General features: G+C 43.4%; 1 protein-coding gene across 2 annotated transcripts in view; it reads left to right on the top strand.

The window, feature by feature from the left end:
* The window catches only part of ACOX3 (acyl-CoA oxidase 3, pristanoyl), a 255,408-nt gene that overhangs the window by 193,215 nt on the left and 35,218 nt on the right, over positions 1-26,975 (top strand). For both annotated transcript variants that reach the window (XM_029591761.1, XM_029591769.1), the window contains exon 14: positions 8,790-8,905. In XM_029591761.1, coding sequence (XP_029447621.1) covers positions 8,790-8,905 — 116 coding nt within the window. The remainder of the gene's footprint in view (positions 1-8,789; positions 8,906-26,975) is intronic.

Below are 26,975 nucleotides of genomic sequence, written 5' to 3'. Positions count from 1 at the left end.
GACCGTTGCCGGTTCTGCTCTGGTGGACCTGAAGCAAGGCAACCGACCACTGACTGATTTTGCAATAGAGTTCAAGACTCTTGCTACAGAACTCTGCTGGGACCCCAAATGCCTGAAAACTCTCTTCTTCAGAGGCCTGGATACTCGCTTCAAAAATGAGCTGGCCGCTCGTGAAACACCTGACTTGCTGGATGAACTAGTGGCTTTGGCTACTAGAATTGCCCACCGGCTTCGTGATAAGGTGAAAGAACTCCGGCCTAATAGAGGACCAGGTCAGAAGGAGGCTAGTACTAAACCTGCACCTCGGATGGTTCCAGTAAATCCTGTTGCCAGTGGAGATGAACCGATGCAACTTGGTCGCAGTCATTTGATTTCTAAAGAGAGAAGACTTCGGAAAAGGCATGGTCTGTGTATGTATTGTGGACAGGCTGGTCACGATGTCCCAACATGCCCAATTCATCCAGGAAACGGACAGGCCTAAGCCCTGCAGGAGGATTGTTCTTAGGCCTTACTACGCCCTCTCCTCCGCTTTCTCTCCCAGTCTCTTTGATCTGCGGACCGTCTGAGTTTCAAACTCTTGCCCTGGTGGATTTAGGGGCAGGAGGCAACTTTATTCTTCAATGCCTAGTGGAACATTTGAGGATTCCCCTCGTCACTTTGAAGGTTCCACTACTCCTATCTTCCATCCATGGGGAGCTCTTACCGGGTGTCGTGACTTGCCAAACCGAACCGGTAAGCCTTCGCACCAGAGCTCTCCATACAGAGTCAATTCCCTTCTTTGTGTTATTATTATTATTTATTATTTAGCATTTTTCAATACCGACTTTCCAATAACAGAATTATTGATCAATTCGGTTTACATTCTCAACAATAACAATGACAAGTAAATGTCTTACAATGAACAGGTCGAATTAACTTGGGATAAGATATATGGGGTTAATAACATAATTAAAAGGTACGGTGCCTAATGTAGTCTAGCTAAACAGGTGGTATTATAATGTTGTTAGATAATTAGACTGCCAAAGAATATGTGATTTCTAGAGGTCTATATAGTTCTCTAGCGTGTTCCCACGGAGGGGATCATTGGCAGGGATATTCCGCAAGTTGATGTTAAGGGAAAGCTTGGTTGGTTAGAGAAGGCCATGCACCCTATCATCCTGGGGTTACCCTGGTTGCAGTCACACCAACCCCAATTCGATTGAACTTCCTTGGAACTCTCCCGCTGGGGCCCAGGTTGTCATGGAAAGTGCCTTAAGAAGAATGCTCCTGTCATCTGCATTCCTACAAATCCAGCGATGCCGGGACTGCCGCCTCAATATGCATCTTTTAGTGATGTGTTTTCCAAAGAAGCTGCTGGCATTCTTCCTCCGCATAGGTCCTATGACTGTGCCATAAGATTGAAACCCAATACTGAACCTCCTAAAGGACATGTCTATCCAATCTCAGTGATTGAGAACAAGGCTATAAGAACATAAGAAAATGCCATACTGGGTCAGACCAAGGGTCCATCAAGCCCAGCATCCTGTTTCCAACAGTGGCCAATCCAGGCCACAAGAACCTGGCAAGCACCCAAAAACCAAGTCCATTCCATGTAACCATTGCTAATGGCAGTGGCTATTCTCTAAGTGAACTTAATACCAGGTAATGCTATGTCTGAATACATCAAGGAGAATTTACAGAAGGGGTTTATTAAACCATCGAAGTCTCCAGCCGGCGCAGGCTTCTTCTTTGTGGGGAAGAAGGACGGTACCTTACGTCCTTGTATCGATTAACGAGGTCTGAACGAGATCATGATTAAAGACCGCTACCCCCTGCCTTTAATCTCAGAGCTGTTTGACCAGCTTCAGGGGCCAAAATATTCTCAAAACTTGACCTGAAGGGGGGCCTACAATTTAGTTTGCATTCGCAGTGGCGACGAATGGAAAACAGCCTTCAACACTCGAGATGGCCATTTTGAGTACTTAATAATACCCTTCGGCCTGTGCAATGCACCCACTATATTTCAGAACATGATGAATGACATCTTGCGGGACCTGTTGTACAAGAGTGTCCTGGTATACCTGGATGATATCCTGATATTTTCTCAGGATTTACCCACTCATCTAGAGAATGTCAAGCAAGTACTACGCCGACTCCGTGAACACCGGCTCTATGCCAAACTATCCAAGTGCGAATTTCATAAAGACTCTGTGCCTTTTCTTGGCTATATCGTGTCTAAAGATGGCTTCCAGATGGACCCTCAAAAACTAGAGAGTATTAAAGATTGGTCCCATCCTACCAGCCTGATGGCCCTGAGACGATTTTGGGGGTTTACCAACTATTATAGAAGGTTTATAAAGAACTGCTCTTCTTTAACAGTGCCCTTGACCGCAATGACCCGCATGGGTGCCAGCTCTTCAAAATGGTTTGCGGAGGCCATTTCCGTTTTTGAGAAATTAAAGACTGCCTTTTCCACGGAACCATGCTTGCGACATCCTGACCCCAATAAGCCATTCATCGTAGAAGTTGACGCTTTGGATATCGGTGTGGGGGCTGTACTGAGCCAAACTGGAGACTCCAAATACTTATGTCCCTGCTCTTTCTTCTCACGACATTTCTCCCCGGCAGAGAAGAACTATGGGATCGGAGATAAAGAGCTCTTGGCTATTAAGCTAGCATTCGAGGAGTGGCGGCCTTGGCTCAAAGGCGCTCAACATAAAATAACCATATTCACGGACCATAAAAATCTAGAGTATTTCCGCCATGCGCAAAGTCTTAACCACAGACAAGCTATAGATGGTCCTTATTCTTCAAACGCTTTGACTTTGTGCTTAAATACCGCACCAGAGACAGAAATACCAGAGCCGATGCTTTGTCACGCTCCTTTCTCTCGGAGAATGTGCCTGAAGAACTTCAGCACATAATTGACCCGAAGAAAGTCATCTTGGGGACTACACATTCTGTGCCCGCTGGTAAAACCATCGTGCCTAAACACCTCAGGAAGAAAGTGCTCTTTTGGGTGCATGATTCTAAGCTGGCTGGCCATCCTGGTCAATGCCGCACCCTGCTCAAGATCCAGAAGTTCTATTGGTGGCCTACTATCAAGAAAGATACCCTATCCTATGTGGCATCTTGTACCAACTGTGCCAAACACAAACCTGCTTCTGGCCAACCATGGGGATTGCTGCAACCGCTGCCAGCTCCGGAACAGCCCTGGTCACACATCGCTACTGATTTTATAGTCAATTTACCCCTTTCTGGAGGAATGAATACCATCTGTGTAACAGTTGATCGCTTCAGCAAGATGGCCCATTTCGTGGTGCTGCCTGACTTACCTTCGGCCTTGGAGCTTGCGAAGCTCTTCATATCGCACATTTTTCGCCTTCACGGCCTACGAAAACACATAGTCTCAGTCCGAGGATCCCAATTCACGGCAAGATTCTGGAGGGCCTTGTACAAGCTATTCGATATCTCTCTAAACTACACTTCAGCCTATCATTCGCAATCAAATGGCCAAACAGAACAGGTGAATAGAACCTTAAAACAGTTCATTCGAGCCTACGTGAGTTGCCGTCAGAATAACTGGTCTCAACTGTTACGTTGGGCTGAATTCGCCATCAATTCTCATCCAGCAACATCAACTGGATCAACACCTTTTGAAGTGGTATATGGACGTTCACCAACACCGTCACTTCCACTGAAACTTTCAGTGACGTCCCCAGCAGCTCAATGTACTGCTGATGAAATCCATAATCTGTGGACTCAGATGAAAGACATTCTAATTAAAACGAGTGGCCGTGCTAAGAAGTTTTATGACGCTCACCATTCTCAAGCACCTGTCTTCAAACCTGGTGCCAAAGTCTGGTTATCCACCAAACATCTCAGACTGAAGTTACCCTCCACTCGATTTACTCCTCACTACATTGGACCATTTCCAATCCTCCGATGTCTTCGCAACATCATTTACAGGCTGAAGCTACCACCCGGACTAAACATCCACAACGCGTTTCACGTTTCACTCTTGAAACCTCTCATACTCAGTGAATTCTCTTCCAAGACTCAGGAACCACCTGCCATCAATGCAGAAGATGACCTAGAATATAAGGTCGAAGCTATTCTTGATGTCTGAAGACGATGCAAAACATTTGAATACCTTCTTTCTTGGGAAGGTTTCGGCCCCGAAGAAAACTCTTGGGAGCCTCAGGCTAACATCCTTGATAAAGAGATGCTCCATCAATTTCATCTCGCGCATCCTTTGAAGTCAAAATCTGGTACCCGCAGAGGAGACCGCCCTTTGAAGGGAGGTACCATTACGACTGTTGCTGCCCGATGTCTCCACTCCACCCACCTTACCTTTTTTGCGACTCCTCCCACAGTTGATGGGTGTCTGGCTGCCACGGCGTCTACCTGCCGTCCTCTCCGGCGTCCTCAGTCCGGCTTGGGCGCTGCATCCCGCCATGTTGTCCAGGTACCATAGGGCGCGCGCGCCGCACAGCCCTGCTTCTTATTCTCTCTTTGGCGCGAACCTCAGGGGCGTCCCCCTGTGATGACATTGCACATCCCGGATACAAAAGCCTACACTTTTTGCTAGCTAATCGAGTTAGCAAGGATCGGGAACTCCTTACGGATGGGATTCGCTCTCCGTACCTAGCTACTCTGCCTCTCCAACTTTTGGACTTTATCCTAATGGGGTACCTGCTCCTTGGGGGCCTCTCTCATTCAGGTCGCTATCAGGAACCGGTACTCGCTCTTCGAGGGCCCATGTTCCCTGACTCACTGCCTGAACTTATCGCTTCTGCTTGGAAGAAACCAGTGCCTACATCAGTGAGTTACCAACTTTATTTCCTCAGAGCTGTTCCCTGGAACCAGGTACTCGCTCCTCAAGGACCTGCCTCTATTCCAGCTTCTGTGTTACCTTCCAGAAGAAACCGCTGTGTGAGTAACTTTACCAATGAGGCTCTATACCAAAACTCTATGTATGCTCCACTGTACTCATTATCTCAGTTTTCTCCACTTCAGCACAGTCATAGAGGGAATCGCTGTTCCAGTTTCCTGAGGAACCCTAAGCCCAGCCGGGCTTCATCTCTACTCACTTCTGCCACTTCTGGTGGCTTCTCAACTCTGTCTAATAAAAGATATAACTCTGTGTTGTGTGTCCCAAAGCTGAGCCTGACCTGTGACCCCTCATTGGACTTCCCCCCGTGGGTGTGGTCAGCTGCCACAGTGTCCAAGGGTCCACCCAAAACCTTACAAACAATAACAACAACCAACGACGGAAGAAAGATGTTGCTGGAGTTGTTGCTGCAAAAGCCCAGTGCTGGAGATCTGTTGCTGCTACCAACAAAGGGAAAAAGTCCAGTTCCAGAGTTGCCATTCCCACCTCCAACAGAGCAAAGAAGAGCTGTACCAGAGAAGCAGTTGCAGCTGCTGACTGAGGAATGGAGAGCAGTGCTGCAGGAGCTGCCATTGCCGAGGAGAGAGAGAGAGCTGTGCAGGAGAAGCCGTAGCTGATAGGAAGAGGGTAAAATATTTTAAGATCAGCATGCTCGGAGGAGGGGGGATACAGAGAGAGGGGGATTGGGATGCCGGGCAGGAAGTGGAGAGGAATAGATGGCGCTGGACGGCAGGTTGGGGGAGAGATGGATGATGCTAAGGTGGTGAAGAGAGAAGGGAGATGCTGATACAGAGTGGGGAAGAAGGATGAATGTGCTGGGCAGAGGAAGAACGGGTTGCTGATGCAGTTGGAAAGGGATGGATGGGTAGTGAGAGAAAGAGGGGAATAGTGATGCAGGGGGATTGGATGGATGATGCTAGAAAGGAATGAGAAGGGGGAGAGGGAAATATTCATGTGGAGGAGGAGAGGAATGTGGTGCTGAGCAAGGATTAGGGGAAATACAAAGACTGGAATGGTTCTGGGCAAGGATTAGGGGAGATACAGAGACAGGAATGGTGCTGGGCAAGGATTAGGGGAGATACAGAGACGGGAATGGTGCTGGGCAAGAATTAGGGGAGATACAGAGATGGGAATGGTGCTGGGCAAGGATTGGGGAGATACAGAGATGGGAATGGTGCTGAGCAAGGATTAGGGGAGATACAGAGACGGGAATGGTGCTGGGCAAGGATTGGGGCGATACAGAGATGGGAATGGTGCTGAGCAAGGATTAGGGGAGATACAGAGACGGGAATGGTGCTGGGCAAGGATTAGGGAAGATACAGAGATGGGAATGGTGCTGAGCAAGGATTAGGGGAGATACAGAGACGGGAATGGTGCTGGGCAAGGATTGGGGCGATACAGAGATGGGAATGGTGCTGAGCAAGGATTAGGGGAGATACAGAGACGGGAATGGTGCTGGGCAAGGATTAGGGGAGATACAGAGATGGGAATGGTACTGAGCAAGGATTGGGGAGATACAGAGACGGGAATGGTGCTGGGCAAGGATTAGGGGAGATACAGAGACGGGAATGGTGCTGGGCAAGGATTAGGGGAGATACAGAGACGGGAATGGTGCTGGGCAAGGATTAGGGGAGATACAGAGATGGGAATGTGCTGAGCAAGGATTAGGGGAGATACAGAGACGGGAATGGTGCTGGGCAAGGATTAGAGGAGATACAGAGACGGGAATGGTGCTGGGCAAGGATTAGGGGAGATACAGAGACGGGAATGGTGCTGGGCAGGGATGGGGAAAGGAGAGAGAGCATCGCTAGAAGAGTTTTTAGATTCTACTCTGTGATAATCTGACTAGTTTTATGTATTTATTTGATGATTTTATTATATTATTCTTGCTTCTCCTCCTGCCTCACTACAAGTGTTCCCCAAAAATGTGTAAAATCCTCTTTTATCCCAAGATATGAGTTCAAGAGAGTCATCTGTCAGATCACAGAAGAAATGTGTGCACTCAGAGGGGTCACGTGTTTTTGAGTTGCTTTTGCTGTCCAGATTGATCAATACAGCTCTTTTCTCTGGGCCACGGCCACTACACCATCTGCTCAACCATTTTATTTTTGCGAATCCACAGAAAGACTGATGCTTAGCTCATAAATAGGCATCAGACACTCAAATTTTGTGTGTCCAAATGGCTTACAGTAGATACCAGCTTTATAAAATACTTAAAAATGCAAACTATAAACCAAGCACATCTTAGTTTCATGAGTTTGACAGTGTCACAGTTTCGCCTGCTATGTAGTTTCCCCGTTCCAAGGTTCTGCCTGCTGAGCAACATTCCTTCCACCAGGGATCCTCAGCAAGCCTCGCTGACAGCGCACCTCCTCACTAGTCACACCATGCTTCAGATTCAACCCTACCTAATCCAATCTGCTCAATACCTCAATGCATCTTCACTGAGTCACAATGGCTCTCTAACCTGGCCATTCTTTCCTGGTTATCCTGTCTTGCCTTGCAGCCTACTCAGGCCTCCTACCTTGCCTTGTGCTCTATATGGGCCTCCTGCCTTGCCTAGCCTTGTGGCCTCCAGGCCTTCTGCCTTGTCTTGTGGTTCATCTGGGCCTTCTGCCTTGTCTTGTGGCCTTTCTTGACATCTCATCATGCTCTGTGGCCTCTTTTGACCTCTTGCTTTGCTCTGGGCCCTTCCAGACATTGTGGACTTGCTTTGCGACCTCTCAAGTCCTACCAGCCCCAGAACCCAAGCTCTCAACCTATAGGGGAAGTGGTTGGATAGGCAGAAGGTCAGCTCCAGTCCTGTCCTGCAGCCCTGTACTGCCTCTATGGGGGTATTTCCTGACTCCAGCCTGCCAGTCCATGACACAGTGTCAACAATTGAAAACTATCAGCACTAAGCAGGATAGACTGCAGTCACTGACACCTATAAGATTTCTGTGTGATGACCGTGGATAATAGTTTTTAACTCTTAACCCTGAAATTAGTGGCCTGTCCTGTGATTTAATGGAAGAGCTGAGAACTGTTGTGGTTTGCAGGGTTTAGATACTTGTCAGAGGTGATGTGCTCAGCACTTGGAGTAGGGTTTCCTTAACTGACAACAAATTATCTCTAGAACTCAACTTTGGAGACAATTTCATTTTTTTACCTCTTTCTCCCAGCCCTTAAGATACACTTCTTCCATCACAGCTATCACCTTGGGACCATGGAAGGAAAAAGGTTCAATGCAAAACTGTTCTTACCTACAAAAGGAAAAAGTATCAAAAGCCATATTTATCTGTCCGCCATGTTTAGTTTTGGTAGCCCTTTCTATTTTTAGTGTTTGTTTAAAAATGCATGGAACCTATATTTATCTCACTTCAATTGATGTTTTATTATTGTACACCTTTTTGGTTTGTATGTTGTGGTTCACAATTAACAAAATGAGTATATAAAGCCCAGTTTTCCCAATACTTTGTGTAAGGAAGATCATTATCACATTAGTAGATGCCAAAAGATTTACAATTTTTGAACACGGCAGCTGAGTGGACAGACATTACCAAAGCCAATGTGTAATGTCACTCATTCTGTACTTGCAAATTTGCGCATTCATACTTGTTTTGTTTGTACCAAAATAATCAAAAATAAATACAAGTGTTTTTCTTGGTGGAATTTTACTTGACTGACACAACATGCAGTTGTATGTCCATAAAATGTCTAAAATGTTCAGTCTATTTGAGAGTACATCTTTTTGTTCCTGTTTGCGGGATGCACTAAGTAGCCATGAGGAAATGCTTCTCCATGTGCCTGAGATAGGATCCATGTCGACAGTTTGGCCATCTGCCTTCTCTCTTAATGAGGTTCTTGTTTTATTTTTGTGTGCTTACTACTTATGAAAGACAGTGATTTACCCTGAAGATTTTTTTTTGCCTTTCAGTTGCTTTGGTAGCATACGAATGGCTAGTTTGTTATCTTCTGCGAGAAAGCTATAAGAAATTTCAAAAGGAGAAGCAGAATGGAAGCAGTGACTTTGAAGCAAGAAACAACAGTCAGGTAATACAGCTATCTGTGAAGTTTTCAATTAACTAAATTGTAAATGCCCATTCTGAAAGTGCATCCTATTGCATTCAAATATTTTTGTGTTGTATTGGAGAAATATGAAAAAGGGACAATTTCAGCCAAAAATGTTTCACTAGACAGTTGTGAAAGGGGCAGACCAAATTATTATTTTTTTTTTATTAATGTGAAAAAGAAATAAGTATTAATTCACTAAATCAGGGTTGGCCAACTCCGGTCCTCGAGAGTCAAACAGGCCAGGTTTTCAGGATATCTACAATGAATATGTATGAGATAAATTTGCATGCACTGCCTCCATTGTATGCAGATCTATCTCATGCATATTCATTTTGGATATCCTGAAAACCGGGCCTGTTTGTGGCTCTCGAGCATCAGAGATGGCCACCCCTGCACTAAATTGTCATTCCATTAAACCACATAGGACATTTCAATTGTGTCAAGCCATCTTGTTTATTGTTTACAAACATAACATCATACAATGAGAGCAGGGGAAACTTGACAGCAGTCATTTGGTTAATGAACTCTGCACAGTTAATACATTGGTAGATGGTATTTAACCTTGGTAATTAAACTTTACTGAACTTAGATATTTTGTTCTCATTTCCTGAGTTCCTCATTAACAGATTAATACACAACATAGTACTCACTACAAGCAGTTTGACTGAAAATTTCCAATTTAGAAAGACTCAAATTAGGATTTTCTTGTAACATAACCTCTCTGGACCTTATACATGCTCTACAGAGGGATGCATTAGGTCTACATGGTCTCTATGGAACTCAGGCAGCACATTTTCTCCCTTCACTCCTTGCAGAGAACTCTGTCTCAACAGAGAGAGAAACCCTCCTCTATAAGGACATACTTAAACACATATGGGTAATGGAATATATATATATAGTTGCTGTTAGTCACCATGGGTTAAATGGTCCCGCTCCCTAAAAAAAACAAAAAACCCTTGAGCCTCAGATGACAAAACACTATTAAAAGAATGACAGACCGTAGAATTACTACAACACAATGCTACCCCATCTTATCATAATCTTTAACAATACATATCACATTTGAGATATACCTAATTATGTACACCAGTCATACTAATGGAATAATTAGGAATGAATATTTTTATACAGTAGCTTCCTGTGTTAGGAAACCGCTAACCAGTGAAACATTACCCAGTGATCAGGTGAATATTTACACATTATTTATTTATTTATTTTGCATTTTTATATGCCGACATTCTTGTATCAGATACAAATCATACTGGTTTACATTAAAAACAGAGTTTGCAGGAAAATAGGTTTCCTAAGTCAAATACATTGAACATATTTAATAAACAAAGGATTACTAAACACTATGAAAAAGGTTAATTAACAAAGGAAAACTTAAGGGAATTAAAATAAGCGTAGCGTGATGACGTCAGGGGGGGCGGGTCTCTTCATCCCTGAGTTCACAGCATTCTCAGTTTCAGCGTGAAGTTTTTTTTCAATTTTTTTGGTCTTTTTGGTCTCTTTTTCTCTCAGCGATTGCCCCTAAAGGTGCCCGGTACTGGTGGGCTGCCCCTCCGCACCACTGGCTTCTTTACCAAATTTTTACCATTATTTTGCCAGGTTTTTATGGCCTGGATTGGCCACTGTTGGAAACAGGATGCTGGGCTTGATGGACCCTTGGTCTGACCCAGTATGGCATGTTCTTATGTTCTTATCTTTACTATTTCTGTCATTTGTCCATCAGGATCTGCAAGTAATGAACAATTTAGCAAATCAGTAGAATCGTGCCTTGTTCTTGGAGAGAATAAAAACAACTTAAATCAATTAAATTCCTTATATGACATAAAATTAGGAAACAATTTTTAAGACTGAAAGCATAATATAGCATATATATATTTAAGGCATAGAGTATGAAGTTTGATTTGGTAAGAATTTGTCTTTCAGCAGAACTTGTCTTTCAGGCAGAACTTTAATACAAAGGATAGTCTTTAAGACTATTATTACTATTATTTATCGTTTATAAAGTGCCCCTAGATATACACAGCACTGTACAGATACACATTAAAGACTGTTCCTGCTCCATAGAGCTTACAGTCTGGTCAAGACAAGAATACATGACAAACAAGAGTCAATAAGTGTGTGTTAAAGAAGTGGTTAAGAATTAAAATCAGCCTAAAAAAAAAGAGAAACCTATTTTTGGAAGCACCATAATTAATCTCTACATACAAGGCAATCTAATGCCTTTATTCTGATAAATACCCCCAGAAAATGAATTGCCACCACACTAAGTTCTGTAAGACAATTGATATTCTTTTTGTGAGAAAAAAATGCAGTTATCCAATGAACAGAATTCTTCAGCAGATTTCTGATATGATCATCTTCCACAATCTGTGAAGGAACAGAGACAAAACAAGCAAGTACATCTTTTTTTTTTTATAATTTCAATATAATAAATTATTTCACCCAGTGGGGTAATTAGTTTTTATCTCTGTCTTATGACTAGCATGTTTAATCTGAAAGAGACCATTTATACAGTGAGGAAGGTGCATAACCAGTTAATATTTCTCATAACTCTGATATCAGATATTTCCAGGAAATTCAAAGAACCTATCCTTTCCATTATCTCATACCACACTGCTTTTCTATGGAAGCATATACAAGCCATATCTGGTTCTACAGACTCTGGGCCAACTGGGGAGGCTTCCCAGACATCCTTCTGGTCCATTTACTGCCTAAAATCCTGTAAGGAACAGTCCAATAGAATCCAACAGCAGCTTTTATTTTATAACAACGAACAGTGTCTCTGGATAAGATGTTTACTTCTAGTGGTTAGTGTCTGGCTTCACCACCACAATGCCGTCCTCCAACATCCTGGTGACCGTGGCATAGTACTAATGTATACCATCAAATGCATGTCTTGTATTTGCCTTCCCACATACGAGGATCTCTTTATTTCGGACAACACTTCTTAGAAAAGTGGTGATTACTCCTTGAGATGAGCAGGTTTTGAATCTTCTCTCACTCTCCCTACTGCTCTTTGATGTACCTAGGCATCATGGTTCTGTCAGGTTGGAAGTTCCTATAGGGCAATCACGCTAGGATTGATGTCTCAATATAGGTTTATGATTAAAGAAGACAATAACAGAATTTCCCTGACTTATGATGCACTGCAAATATGAAAAAGAACAGGTAACACAGTTTGGGTAAAGCTTAATTGCAGTCCATGTATCCAGTCCAAGTCAGTCCACAGTAGTTACTCTTCATAGACATAGACAATGTTGAGACAAAACTTCTACTTATAGACTTTAACACAAGGCTTCAAGACTTCATATTACATCACATAATATCACATCAATGCACATATAATGAAGAGTTAATGGGTCTTCCTCTGGAATCCCAAACAGAACCTTGGTCTTCTAGCCATTTAAATGTTGGGAACACCTTCTGAACTCCCAAGGACCAATCCGAGGCCTCAGGGTAGGGGTAGCAGGTCTGAGCTGGACCCATACGTGCAAGGTTTCTCAGCTTGCTTAGCTGCAGATATAACAAACTCTCCTATGGCTTATGGGTGAACCACATGCCCTCCAGCAGGGTGGAGCTTGATTCAAAACCAGCCGCAACACTTTTGGCTCTAACATCACACACCCTCCTAGGGGTGACCACCAGGAGCTAGTGTCAGCCATCAACATGCACTAACCTCAGCGATCATGGTTTTTCCTAGAGGCACAACTGCTTGGACAAATATTACCAGATCAAGATCTGGTGTACTAAATACAGATTTTAACCACCCCATAGTACTGTGCCCCAGTCCTTCTGACTATGGTTGCCCTGCCATCCGTTGTTTTGCATGCCTGCTGCACCACTCCTCGGGTTTTTTATACCTTTCTTCATTCTCCCATCTCAGCCCTCGAGGTACACCTTAGGGGTTTTATGGCTACTCTTCTCACTGCGTTACTCGCGCTCCTACCATTTCAGTTTTTAAAACAATTGCCAGCGCCACTGATACTGCCTCCACTCCAAGAGGTACATGATAGTTCTTCCTCCACTGCTCAAACTGCCTTCAAGTTTCCTTCCAAATTCATTTCTCCTATGGTTCTTACTAACTTTTTTTTCATGCCCCTGGCTGTCTGCTGCTCTGCAGTATTCTGCACCACTTCTCAGGCCTTTCTTGCCACTCTAGATATTGCTCGATCTTTACTCTTTCATAGAAGCATATGCTACTAGTAGGATCAACTACAGGATGCCTTTGCTTGGGACAGGCATCCCCCACTCCAGCTGTCTACAAGGTTCCTTCCAAATCCCTTCCTCCATGGTACTTGCCTACACTTGCTCTTGCCCTGGCTATCCATTGCTTTACAAAGGCCTTACCCACCCAGTTATCTTTAATGGTTTCATGCTGTCTTCAGACTCCATATCCTTATGGTTCTTGCAATATTTAGCCTCATCTCGTATTTAGCCTTTGGTGGACTATATCACAGCAAAAGGCAAAGGCTTCAGAAGTACAGCATCCAGAACTACCAGGGCTGTGCTTCTCCATGATTGCCGCTGCTGAAGTAAAGGAGGCAATGTTTGCAAACACCGATCCAGAAAAAGAATCGTGCACTGGATTCCTTGAATCATAGGATATTAAACAACTAATGGCTAAAGAGCATTTGCTGCCTTTACTCAGTAACATCTTAACCTCCAGTGAAGACCAATTCCTTTGGAAATGACATCAGGCCTCCTCCAGGGATTTCCTCTGATTTCTTCCTGCCTAGGGCTGTCTATCAATTTGAGTGGTGCCCTTTATCCCTCATTTGGAGCCTTGGATTGTTCTTTCTTCTCTGGGTGGCTACATTGTGCCTCATGTCCTTTTGTGGATTACAAACTGGTTAAAAGACAGGAAACAGAGAGTAGGATTAAATGGTCAATTTTCCCAGTGGAAAAGGGTAAACAGTGGAGTGCCTCAGGGATCTGTACTTGGACCGGTGCTTTTCAATATATATATAATGATCTGGAAAGGAATACAATGAGTGAGGTTATCAGATTTGCGGATGATACAAAATTATTCAGAGTAGTTAAATCACAAGCGGATTGTGATGCATTACAGGAGGACCTTGCAAGACTGGAAGATTGGGCATCCAAATGGCAGATGAAATTTAATGTGGACAAGTGCAAGGTGTAACCCTTGCTGTAGTTACACGATGTTAGGTTCCATATTAGGAGCTACCACCCAGGAAAAAGATCTAGGCATCATAGTGGATAATACTTTAAAATCGTCGGCTCAGTGTGCTGCAGCAGTCAAAAAAGCAAATAGAATGTTAGGAATTATTAGGAAGGGAATGGTTAATAGAACGGAAAATGTCATAATGCCTCTGTATCACTTCATGGTGAGACCGCACCTTGAATACTGTGTACAATTCTGGTCGCCGCATCTCAAAAAAGATATATTTGCAATGAAGAAGATACAGAGAAGGGCAACCAAAATGATAAAGGGGATGGAACAGCTCCCCTATAAGGAAAGACTGAAGAGGTTGGGGCTGTTCAGCTTGGAGAAAAGACGGCTGAGGGGGGATATGATAGAGGTTTTTAAGTTCATGAGAGGTCTTGAACGAGTAGATGTGACTCGGTTATTTACACTTTCGAATAATAGAAGGACTAGGGGGCATTCCATGAAGTTAGCAAATAGCACATTTAAGACTAATTGGAGAACATTCTTTTTCATTCAACGCACAATAAAGCTCTGGAATTTGTTGCCAGGGGATGTGGTTAGTGCAGTTAGTGTAGTTGGGTTCACAAAAGGTTTGGATAAGTTCTTGGAGGAGAAGTCCATTAATGGCTATTAATTATACTTAGGGAATAACCACTGCTATTAATTGTAACAGTAGCATGGGTTCTTCTTAGTGTTTGGTTAATTGCCAGGTTCTTGTGGCCTGGTTTTGGCCTCTGTTGGAAACAGGATGCTGGGCTTGATGGACCCTTGGTCTGACCCAGCATGGCAATTTCTTATGTTCTTACGTAATGCTTTTGGGTCTTCATGCCACTCTTTCACTTGCTTCTATCCTCTGTCACTACCTTGAGGGATTTTTTCACTCTTCTGGTGTTATGTTCCCCTTTCATGGTGCTTTCAGCTATTAATGCCACACTTGTTGCCACTTTGTCCCTCTCATAAAGTCTTGGAGGGTTCATGTCACTGTTCCCACTCTAACTTTCTTCTTTATTAGTTCTACTAGGGTGTTTTGTCCCCCAAACAAAAACATGAAAAAGATTCAGGTTTCTCCTCCCAATCCGCCTGTTTTATTGTTCTTTGTATTGTTCTACCCCCTCTACAATTCCAGCCTGGTTCTCTGACCCTGTTTGTTGTTGATTATACTGGGGTGGTTTGTCCACAAAAGCCCTCAGTCAGAAGGAAGTAATAAGGGCAGAACAGAAAACATGCAGCGTAGAGACCATTGCCATGTTCTGAATGTGTTAAAGGTTTCAGAAGGAAGTGAGAACCAAAGCAACACATGAAAATCAATGAAGGGAAGAGACTGTGTTCAGCTATAGATGTGACCTTCACTTCCAGAATTTAAATAAAAATGTATGTTGTACAGCGAATGTCCCACCCCATACACAACCCCCTTCTTTTCTAAAATTGCTCTACTCCTAACCCCATATCATGTCAGGGAAGGGAGTACTGGGTTGCTACTGCCAGGCAGGGGGGTGGTTTGGAGGTGGGGGGAATTTTCTAATAGGGAGGTTGGGTGGGCCTGGGCGCTTACCGCATGACATACATTTTTTTAGAAATTTTGGACATGAGGGCTGCCTCTAGAGGCAGTGGGGGGAGGAGTGGTGGTCTCACAAGAACCCTGAGGGAGAGGTTTATACATGTGTAGGGGATTGTGGAGCCTATAAGAAGTTAGCGGCCCTGGGCTAAGGGACCACCATCTCATTCAATTTGGGTTCTTTAACCCCTGGTATTTTTCCCTGTTGAATTATACTGCCAAGTACCGCAGCTTTGAAAGCCTCTGTGGTATTTTTCCACTCCTGGAAAAAATACCACGGCTTGCTAAATGATCCCTTAAGATTACAAGATCTCTTGGGATAGGGAAATAACTGCACTACCTGAATGTAATCAAGTTGATGTGCCAAAAGGTGGGATATAAAAAAATAAAAATTGATGACTGCATGCCTGCAGCCAAAAATAAGACCAAGGGTCAGGCACCACTTGCACACACTCTAACAGCCATCTGTTGGCCAGGGTCAGGTTGGTGGGGGAAAGTAAAGATGTTTATGGCTCCTGCAGGAGGAAATGCAACACAAAGCAGAGAAAATTGAAGGCGATAGAAGTGAGGAGGAAGAGAGAGAGATGGGGGAAAAGGAGAAAGAGGAAAGAGATAACAAAACACAGCAGGGGAGAGCAAGAAGGTAACTGCAATTCTGGATTTCAGGCCCAGAACTTCTTGAGGCTGAAATAATCCATAGATAGCTCTTCAACTCGGAGGCAATTATGGCCTTCTATGAGAATTTGCAGTGAAGGAAGCCCTTGATGCGCTAACAGTCAGGTCTCACGCCGTACCTGAGCTTGCCTAGCTTCTGAGCTCATTGCATTTTCTTGTCTTTGAGTCCCTTTCAAAGCACGGTGGCTGTGGTTAGCAGATGGGGGCATCCCACTCCCTCTAGATGTTTGTGTCAGGTACCACAAAGCATGCAAGGACGAGTTAGGAATGATATCACAGTTTCTAATTAGAGGTCACAATGGCAGGATCTCAGAAAGGGATTTCCACGTCATAGCCAGGCTACTTAACATCATGAGGGTAATTTTCAAAGGGACCTCTGTGAGTAAAACAAAACTTTACCCATAGAAATGGCCCTTTGGAAAACTGCCCAGCAAAACGTGGGTAAAATTATGCGCAAAAACCCTGGGTGCATGCAATTTTAAGCACATGGGGAAGAGGCATTCTAGGTGGCAAGGTCTGGGCAGGGTTTGAATTCATATGCATTATGATTAATTTGAAAAGGATGCAAGTAGATTTCTCCGCATAAAGTAGCAAGTGTAACATTTTTGTGAAATACATTTTGTATTTTCCTCCTATCAGTTCTAATGTGAACCGGCGTGATGTTGTACACTAACGTCGGTATATAAAAGTTTTAAATAAATAGATTTGAGTGGATTATTTATTTATTTATTTATTTATTTATTTAGAGATTTTTATATACCGCAGTACGTAAGGATATACATCACCGCGGTTTACATTTAACAATAACTTAGCAACAGGCTTTACAATTGACATTATTAACTATTAGTTTTTGTGGAATGATATACAAAGCAAATGCACATGCATCATTTGCTTTGAAAATTGGTACAATGTAGGCATATAACAGCCTGCAAATTTATGCAGCAATTTACTGTGCATGCTAAAACAAAAAATGGCTTCCTCCACACAAAACTTTGCTTAGTGAGACCTTTATTAAATCATACCCATTGTGTATCATGTACACTGTTTATTAAACTGAATGGTTACAGAAATGCTTTTAACATGGATCATTACTTCCCTATTAAGGAAAACCTCAAGGGTAGCACAACAAACCTCTTCTCCTACTGCCCTCAGTTTAGAAACCCACTGATATCAGAAATCAGAATCTTCTAAATTTAGCACAATTCACGAGGAACGCAAGCAATTTCCACATGGTTTTATGTGGGGGAACACATTGACCTGCATAAAACAGACTTTTGAAAATAGCCCAGATTTACTGCAGGTGAAAGTGTCTGTGCTATGAAACAGCATACTTACCGCACTTTGCCCATGGAAGGGGAGAGGCAGGGCAGGAGGTCAGGTGAGTTTGAAGTACGTGCAGAGACTGGATTTTAAAATCTCTGCACGTACTTTTCCCGATGGATCCAACCTGTAGAAATAGCAGTTTCAGACTTTACGGGTACTCCCTGGGGAGTTTCCCTTTAAACAAGAGCTTGCAGGCCCATGGACACAAAGTACACGCTGTCCTAAAGGCTCTGTGGCAATTTGGAAAATTACCCCTAAAAGGACATATGCAAATCTACTTGATAAAGATCGGTGTTAAAATGTGCAGATCCATGAGGGACTGCTTCATAAAAGAGCCATCATTCCTGAAGATTGCCCAAATTTTGTAGTTTTTGCCCTTAGTTTAGTGGTCTAATATTATCACTGCAGGCTACCTCCATTTTAAAAACGGTGATTGCTTGACAATGCCTTAATATGAACATTATGTTCCATTCAGGCCAAGCATTTAAATGGAGCACTTATGTATGGAGTTTTTGTGGAGTGAGTTTCAGACCAAGATGCTGGGGGTGTTGCTGCTCCCAGAGCACTAAATGTTCACAAAAGGAAACAATTTTATTGATCTCTGCATTACTATAAATTTTCCAAGCATATGTTGTTCTTGTTGTATTTTCCCATTTGTTCACAATCATGTTTGGCCTTAATACTAGTGTTTCATGCTGCTAACAAAGCCCTATATCTACTATATGGCAGCTAATGGCTTCATGTAATCAGCGTCTTCTCAGAGGCACACAATGGATGAAAACTCTGACTGAATAAGGCCTTAAGCTTTTCAAACTTGTCAAGAAATTGCTACAAATAAAATGCACTTAAATTACAGTAGAAATAGCTTTTATTGTAAGAAATGCTGTTGAACTTGTCAAAATATCCATTACTGGCTTTATAGCTTACAGTACTTTTTTTGTTGCTCAAAAATGTGGAGAAGATAGGTTCAGCTGGTTCACATTAAAAGCACATTGGGAACATCAATAACTTGAACAGTTCTATGTGAACTAATGCAAGTTTAAAATAAACGCACGCTTGTGTAGATTTTAATCTCTCTCTTCCCTCTCTCCCCCTTTTTTGTAACAAATCCTGTTACCAACCCCCATCCCATTTTTGGACACCTAGTTCTAACTATCGCACCTTGATCTAGTCTACCTCTTCTCTTAGTCCAGGAGTGGCCAACTTTTCACACGTTAAGAACCACAAAACCAGTATTTACAGAGGCAGAGAGCCACCAAAACTTTCATGGGTGGGCAGGCGAGAGAAGACACACACACACAAAAGAATAGACGAAATCACTCTCAGACACAATGACACATACATGCACACCGACAAAAAGACACATCCACACTCGCTAACACAGACACGCTCGCTCTTACTCTGACACACAGAACAACACTCTCTGACACACAGACACACACTCATTTGCTCTCTGACACAGACCCTCTTTCTGACACAGAGACATACACTTTCTATCTCACACAGACCCTCTTTCTGACACAGAGACATACACTTTCTATTTCACACAGACACACACTCTCTGACACACACACTCTTTCTCTCTGATTTAAAGTCGCAGTCACTCACGCTGACACAAAGACATATACACACTTTCTCTCTGGCACAAAGACACTCGCATATTCTCCTGTTGTGCTACTGCTCTTATGCTCACTCACGGCCCAATTTTAGAAGGGCCACACGCGTAAATTATGAGGGTTACACATGTGGCCAGGCCTTGCGCATGCCATGTGCATTTTACAACAGGCCCGGCCACGTGCGTAACCCCCCATATGCACAGAAGTGCCGGGCCCTGCGAAAGGGGCAGACTAGAGAGCATGATCTGTGTGAGGAGGGATGGGGCGGGGAATGGGCCAGGACAGCGCCATTAGCCACTGTCCCGGGGAAGCGTGGGCCGGCAGCCAGCGCAGTAAGTACCAAAATAAAAAATTTGGGGATAGTTAGAGTAGGTTTAGGGGCAGGGAGGAGAGGGGAAGAGTGAGGAAGGATAGAGTTAGGAGTAGGAAAGTTCCCCCCCAGGACAGGGAGGGAACTGGAGGAGGCTAGATTGCATCGCTGCGCGTATTTCCTCCCCCTGCATGCGGAGCAGGCCACCCGCCTGCACATGCATGTGCGGACATGAAAATCCAGCAGGCATATGCATGCAGGACCCACATTTTATAACATGCATGCATGCAGGAAACCACACGCACATGGACGCACGCTCATGTGTCTTAAAATCGACCCCCTCAGTGAGTGCCCCTCTGCCCCAGTAATGTCACATTATGTAAAGCCCTTGTTTGCTGCCAGCCCTTCCACAGTCTGCAGCAGCCTCTTTCCTTTCCCATTCTCACCCCTTCTTGACTTATGCACTCTCCAGGAGACTCATTGATGTCCTAGCAGTGCAGAAAAGCCACCCCGTGCTAGCAGAATGCAAAACACAGGCCCTCATCAACTATAGAAAAAATAACCATAAAGAAGCAATAGAAACATGCAGACAATAAAAGTAGGCTGGAAACCGCAACAAGCCAGACTGTATTATGCAGTACAACAATGGAAAAAAGAACCACCACCATTCCTCATATAACACCAAATAAAATCAAGAAATATAAAACATTCATTATAAAACTATGCTAATAAAAAGAATAAATATTTCAAAAAAGCTGATGAATAGAACATCCAAAAACTCACATAATTGTTTTAATATTTCCCCAAACACCAATAAAATATTTCAAAACAGCAGACATATCAAATAGCACCCAAAAATTAAAGCATGTAATGATTTAAAAATCTCTCGTTCTCTATATCTGGGATTTTTTGATGTCTACTCACCTGGCATTATTGTGCATTGGGGAGAGGAGCCATATAGACTTTATCCTCTCTCTCTCATGCACACACACATTCATTCTCTCAAACATTTCCCCTCATGCTGTCACACAGGTGGGCACTCACACACATATATGGGTGTAGCACAGGCACCACTAACTTTAAAACGGGGTGTGCCGTGCACCACCAACTGCGAGAAGAAGAGGTCCGCGAGGCCACTGGATGAACCCAGCTTGCCACTGGCTGAGAAGAGGAAGAGGCCCGTGAGGCCGCCAGTGGACCCCCAACTCGCCAGTGGCTGAAGAAAGAAGTGGTCCAGGAGGCCATTGGCAGCCAAAAAGAGGAAGAAGCCCATTCTCTCGCTTCTCTAAGTGTGCTGGCCTTCAAACCAGGTGCAGTCAGTATGTACCCTATGCTGATCTCGTGCAAGAGATCAGCATAGAGGAAGTGCTAGCCCCACAAGTTTTGAATAGCATGGGGCAGGTACACTGGAAGAAGTGGGAGAACAGGTTCCTTACTCTTCTTGGCCGCAGGTGGGATTGGTCCACTGTCAGCCTTCCGGACCCGACGGGAAGATTGCTTATATTTTCTCTTTGTGTGTGTGAGTAAATGGTAGCCTGCCTGGGTGTGTGTCTGAGAGAGAATGGTAAGCTGCCTGGGTGTGGGTGTGTGTATTGTAAATGGTATTCTACCTGGTGGTGTGTGTGTGAGAATGAGGGCCTGCCTGAGTGTGTGAGAGAGAGAAAAAACATGTGGGTGTAAGAGCTTGTATGTGTGTGTGTGTGAGAGAGAGAGAGAGCATGCAAGAGTGAGATTCTGTGTGTGGGTTTGAGGGTGTGTATGGGTGTGTGGAAAAGTGTCAGCCTGCATCTGAGAGTGAGATCCTATGTGTGTACATATGTATGGGGATGGGAGCCTTCATGTGAGAGCCTATGTTTCTCTGTGAGAGAACATGTAGGACTGAGAGCCTGTGTGTGTCTGAGGGAGCGTGTGTGTGACACAGCTTGTGAGAGTGCGAGCCTGTCTGTGAATGAGAGCATGAAGGAGTGAGAGCTTGCTTGTGAGTGTGGGAATGGGAGCTTGCATGTGAAAGCAAGAGTCTGCACGTGAGAGCATATGCAAGTGGGAGCCTGTGTGTATGAGAGAGAGAGCACATAACAGTAGGATCTTATGAGAGAAAGCTTGTTTGTGAGAGTGTGAATGTGAGAGAGAACCTATGTGTGTGTATGGAGGAAAGAAAGAAGACAGGAGGAGAGAGAAGAAACAGAATAAAAGAGACCCTGAAAATAAATAAGGAAAAGACAAACAATTAGAAAAATAAGATCAGACAACAAGGTAAAAAAACGTTTGTCTTTCAGCAATTGGAATATGCCATCTTTGGGAATGTGCATTACTTATATATTTGTATTTTGCTTTTTCTTCAGTATTCCAGAGTTCAGAGTCTGGTTTCTTTGGCTTTCCATTTCAGTTTTGCCTGCATGTTTGCTTCTAATTTGTAGTCTCTTATTCTGTATTAGGTAAGGGTATCTCTGTGATGCGCATGTGTGACAAGGGTGCAGTATGTTGACTAGCACATAGTTTTTCTGTAGAGATTTGTAGTAGACTGGCTTGTTCTGTTCACCTAATAGGTGGTGTATTAGTGTTTGAATACCTATATGTATGAGAGAGAGGATGTGTGTTTGAGAGCATTGGCATGTATATGAGAGAGGGAGTATGTGAAAGAATGAATGTGTTAATATGTGTGTGTGTGTGTGTGTGTGTGTGTGTGAATGAGAAAGATCTCCTATCTCCCCCAATCTATGATAATCTCAGAATGAGTGGAAGTCAAAAGGTCCCAGGTGTGGAGAGCAGGAGATTTTTTAATCCTTATTAGTTTTAATTATTGGGTGTAATTTTATGTTTCTGTTATTTTGAAACATTTTATTGTTTTGGGGAAAATATAAAGAACAATTTTAATTATTGGATATTTTGTTCATCAGATGTTTTCAAATATTTTATTAATGTTTGTGAAATATTAGAACATTTATGCAAGTTTTTAAAAATTATTAGATGTTTATCGGCTGTGTTGACACTTATTTTTTTATTAGCATGGTTTTAATATTATGAATGATGTTTTATATCTCTTGGTTTTATTGCTTGATGTTTTGCGAGGAATAATAATACAGTCGTGCTTCAGTTTTCCAGCACAGTTTTTGTTGGCACACTTCTATTTTTGTATTTATTTGGTGAGAGTTTGTCTGTATTTTAAGGGTCCAGTTCTTGTGTAACTTGAATTCTTGCTGTGAAAATGATGGCATCACTGGCTTTTACGGCATTATGGTCCTCTCTTCCTCATTTCTATTTTAAACCGAAGTTTGCCCTTTATTAATTTCATTTGCATGCAGAAAATGGTTTTGAATGTTCTTGCAGAAAATATTTTTTCTTACACATTTTATTGCACTCTACCTAGGTTTACCCGATTCATCAATTCACCCATTACAACTAGTCCAAAATAGTGCAGCTCGCTTATTATCTGGTACCCCTATTCGCAATCATATAACCCCTATTTTACAATCTTTTCACTGGCTCCCCATAAAATACAGGATAAAGTACAAAATACTCTCAATCATTCACAGCTTAATCTACAATTCTTCCTCCACCTGGCTATGCACCTTACTTCGTATCTACAAACCCACCCGACATCTAAGATCACTTACTCAAAATCTCCTAGACATTCCATCCCCACGACAGGCCAGATTAGACATAACCAGAAAAAGAGCATTTTCAGTTGCAGGACCTTCTCTTTGGAACTCTTTACCCAACCCTCTCCGTCTAATATCAAACCCTCATCAATTCAAAAAAGCTCTGAAAACTTACTTTTTTCAACATGCATTTAATAACTCCTCTAAGTATACTGTCAACAAATCTGAAGTGCCCACCTCTTCAACCTCATCCATCTGACTCATATTACTCCAATTCTGCTCACTTGACACATATTACCTCAATTTTTCACTCAATCTTTTTTTCACTCCCTTCATTTTCTGGGATATATTTATCTGATAACTCACCACTTTTTCCCTCCCCCCCCTTTCGCCTTTTTGCTTCTCCTATTCTGTTTACCATGGCACGCTTCTATTATTATTATTATTGTTTCATTTTTAATTAACAATTTTATTTTAAGCTAGTAATTACCTAGCTATTTAACTAAATTTATGTATTTTTATTTTATTTAACTTGCATTTTATTTTTCATTTTATTTTAAACTATTGTAAACCGTTTTGATAAAATTTTATTTTAAAAAGCGGTATATAAATACCTTTAAATAAATAAATAAATAAATAAATAAATAAATATTGTAATTGCTGTTAGTAGATTAGGCAATTATTTTAAGGGGTGGATTTAGCTCATTTTCCCTCTCTGGGACTGGGTTTCTGTGAGCATAAAATTGATAGGTTTTTTGCATTAAAGAAATTAGTGCTAGGGCACCTGGCATCAGCAAATTTTCTGGTGCACCACCAACTTCAGCAGTCACCCTATGCCCTTGCATACACAGATATGCAGGCAGGCAGGCACTCTCTCAGGCCCCCACACACACAGGCAGGTAGGCATTCTCTCAGACACAAACAGGCAGGCAAGCACTCTCAGGGCCTTTCCTTTGGCCGCCACGGGATGGGCTCCGTGGCAGCCTACTCTTCCTTTTCCTCATCATAGGTCGCCATGGCCTGGACTTCTTTTTTTGGCCGCCCCGGGATGGGCTCCATGATGGCCCAGCCAGACTTCGTGTTCGCCTGCTGCAGGTTGGGCTCCGTGGCCGCCCAGCCAGATTTAGTTTTCGACCATCATTTTGGAGGGAGGGGGGAGGATGTGGACCTGGCAAGAAGCTCCTGCATGCTGTGCTCCTCCCCCTTCTCGGGAGCTGTTTTTGGGACAGAAATTGTAAACGCCCAACTTCAGCCCACAAGCTGGCTACTGAGAACAGAGAGCATTGCAGTGTGCAACGGGCAGAAGAGATGCTCGGTGGTATAGACTGGATTTCTCTTGCGAGTTTATGCAGCAAAGAGCCGCTTGCGGTTCACAAACACCGGTTGGCTACCCCGCCTTAGATCGTAACCTTTTTGAGGCAGAGATTCTCAAACTCAAACTGTTTATTGCATCCTGATTTCCTCTGTCCTTTTATTTGGTAAATGTGGTGACCAATGTTACCTCTAATGTTTTTCCTGGGACTACGCAGGTTTCACTACTACTGGGTGCATAATTTTTGCAAGTGAATGCTGGTGGTGGTGAGGGAGCGCTATATTAATCTAAATGGACAACATAAGACAACTCAAAAAATGAATATAACCACATAAACAATTTAAACATTACATAGCAGATGTAAAAAATAAATAATAGAATCTCTAAAATTAAATAATTATTACATTTCATAAAGTAGCTGAACTTAAATGTAAATAATGAGCAAGACCTGATTAATTAATTAAAAGATGATAATAATTTCCTAAATTTGAAATAATCTCTAATTGACAATGTTCTCTTGGAAAAGAATTCCACCATTAGGGAGTTGCACAGGAAAAAGTTTTTTTTCCCCTCTATTTACCCTGTTAACTCTGCCTCCCAGCACAAACTCCATATCATAATCATACAGTACATCACTCACTCTCTGCCCCCTATTTCTCACACTGTTCTTCTGCACTCTATATATCTCCTGCTCTAACTTCGTCATCCATCATTTCTTTCGCCCTCTAGATACTAAAATCCAGTCTTTCTTCTCTCAGCACTACGTCCAGTTTGTGTTTCTGTATACCAGGAGTTCTCAACATGTTAGAGAACACGGGTCCCTTTTTGCCCTCTAAAATTTTGAGAAACCCCACATGGATGTCTTTAATATTTGCATAATCAACAATGTTCCGTGAATATCCAAAATCTTGTGTGAGGAATGATGGTAAAATATGTGCAAGAAGGATATACACCACTTAACCTCTTATTTTAATAAAAATTAAAGATGCTTAAAATGACAAATGGCCATCATAATATGCTTCATTGTGTAGTGAGACCACTTTAATGCTCGGCCTTATTTATAATCATTGGTCATCAGAAGTGTGAACATATCCACTAAAAAATCTACAGTATGTAGGATAAAAAATGTAAAGACTTTTTTCAATAGTGTGGCCTTCTTCAAAGGGCTAGTTTAAAGCATCTGCAGAAACCAATGGGGCAGATTTTTAAAGGAGCGCGCGCGGGGTACATTTGTGCACGCTACCCAGCACACACAAATGTACACCTGATTTTTATAACATGCTGCCGCGCGCATGTTATTAAATCCAGGGCTCGGCGTGCACAAGGGAGTGCACACTTGTGCACCTTGCGCACGCCGAGCCCTAGGGGAGGCCCGATGGCTTTCCCCGTTCCCTCCGAGGCCGCTCCGAAATCGGCCTCTGAGGGAACTTTCCTTTCACCCCTGCACCTTCCCCTCCCTTCCCCTATCTAACCCACCCCCAGCCCTACCTAAATCCACCCCCCCCCCACCTTTGTTCTCTAAGTTACGCCTGCCTGAGGCAGGTGTAACTTGCACATGCCGGCTGGCTGCCGATGCACCATCCCCCGGCACGGCCGCTGTGCCGGAAGGCTTGGGACCGCTCCCAGACCGCCGCCCCGCCTCCTTCCCGCCCCTCTTTCAAAGCCCTGGGACATATGGGCGTCCCGGGGCTTGCGCATGCCACTGAGCCTATGCAAAATAGGCTTGGCACACACGGGGGGGGGGGTTAAAGTGTTACGCACGTAACCCTTTGAAAATCTACTCCAATATGCAAAAGCATACAAATAGATTAGCAAAACATTAACAAAAAATTGATATATAGGGAGCAGAGAAAACATACTTGATGTATCGGCATTTTTTGAACGTGTCTGCGTCAGTTTTCGGTAATCCAAACCGGAACTGAAGGGAATTCAACATCTTTTTGTTGCGCTCGTCGGTCGCAGACAACTGCGACCTTTACTGCTCACCTCTTTTTTTGCCCTGCAGCTCCAAGTCTAGGGAGGATGGCCGCCTCAGCTTCTGTACGCCTGCCCCTGTCTTAACCACGTGATGAAGCGAACCTCGGGGGTGTCCCCACCGCATGACGTCACTACCTACATATATATAATCTCATCGGGCCAGCATACCATCAAGTTAGCAAGGATTCCTGTCCTGCTCAATTCCGCCATTGAGGGACTTCGCTGTTCCTGTGCTCCTTTCTGAGTGATCTAGGTACGCGCTCTTCGGGAATCTTGCCGCACTTAGGGCTATCTGCACCTCAGAGAGCCATCTCTACTTGCCTCACTTCTCTAACCCAGTGAGTCTCTTCCTATTTCCACAGAGGACCCTTCAGTGCTCCTGTACCTCGGGTCTCCACGGTGCCTACCACTACAGCTGGCTACTCTGTTCAGAGTGAGTACTGGATCTGCTCTACAACTTTCACCTTCTTCTCTGTGTGGATTCTCAGGCTACCCCGCTCTGC

This window comes from Rhinatrema bivittatum, chromosome 1, assembly GCF_901001135.1.
Source record: "Rhinatrema bivittatum chromosome 1, aRhiBiv1.1, whole genome shotgun sequence".
NCBI lineage: Eukaryota > Metazoa > Chordata > Amphibia > Gymnophiona > Rhinatrematidae > Rhinatrema > Rhinatrema bivittatum.
This window is presented reverse-complemented; position numbering and strand designations above follow the sequence as displayed.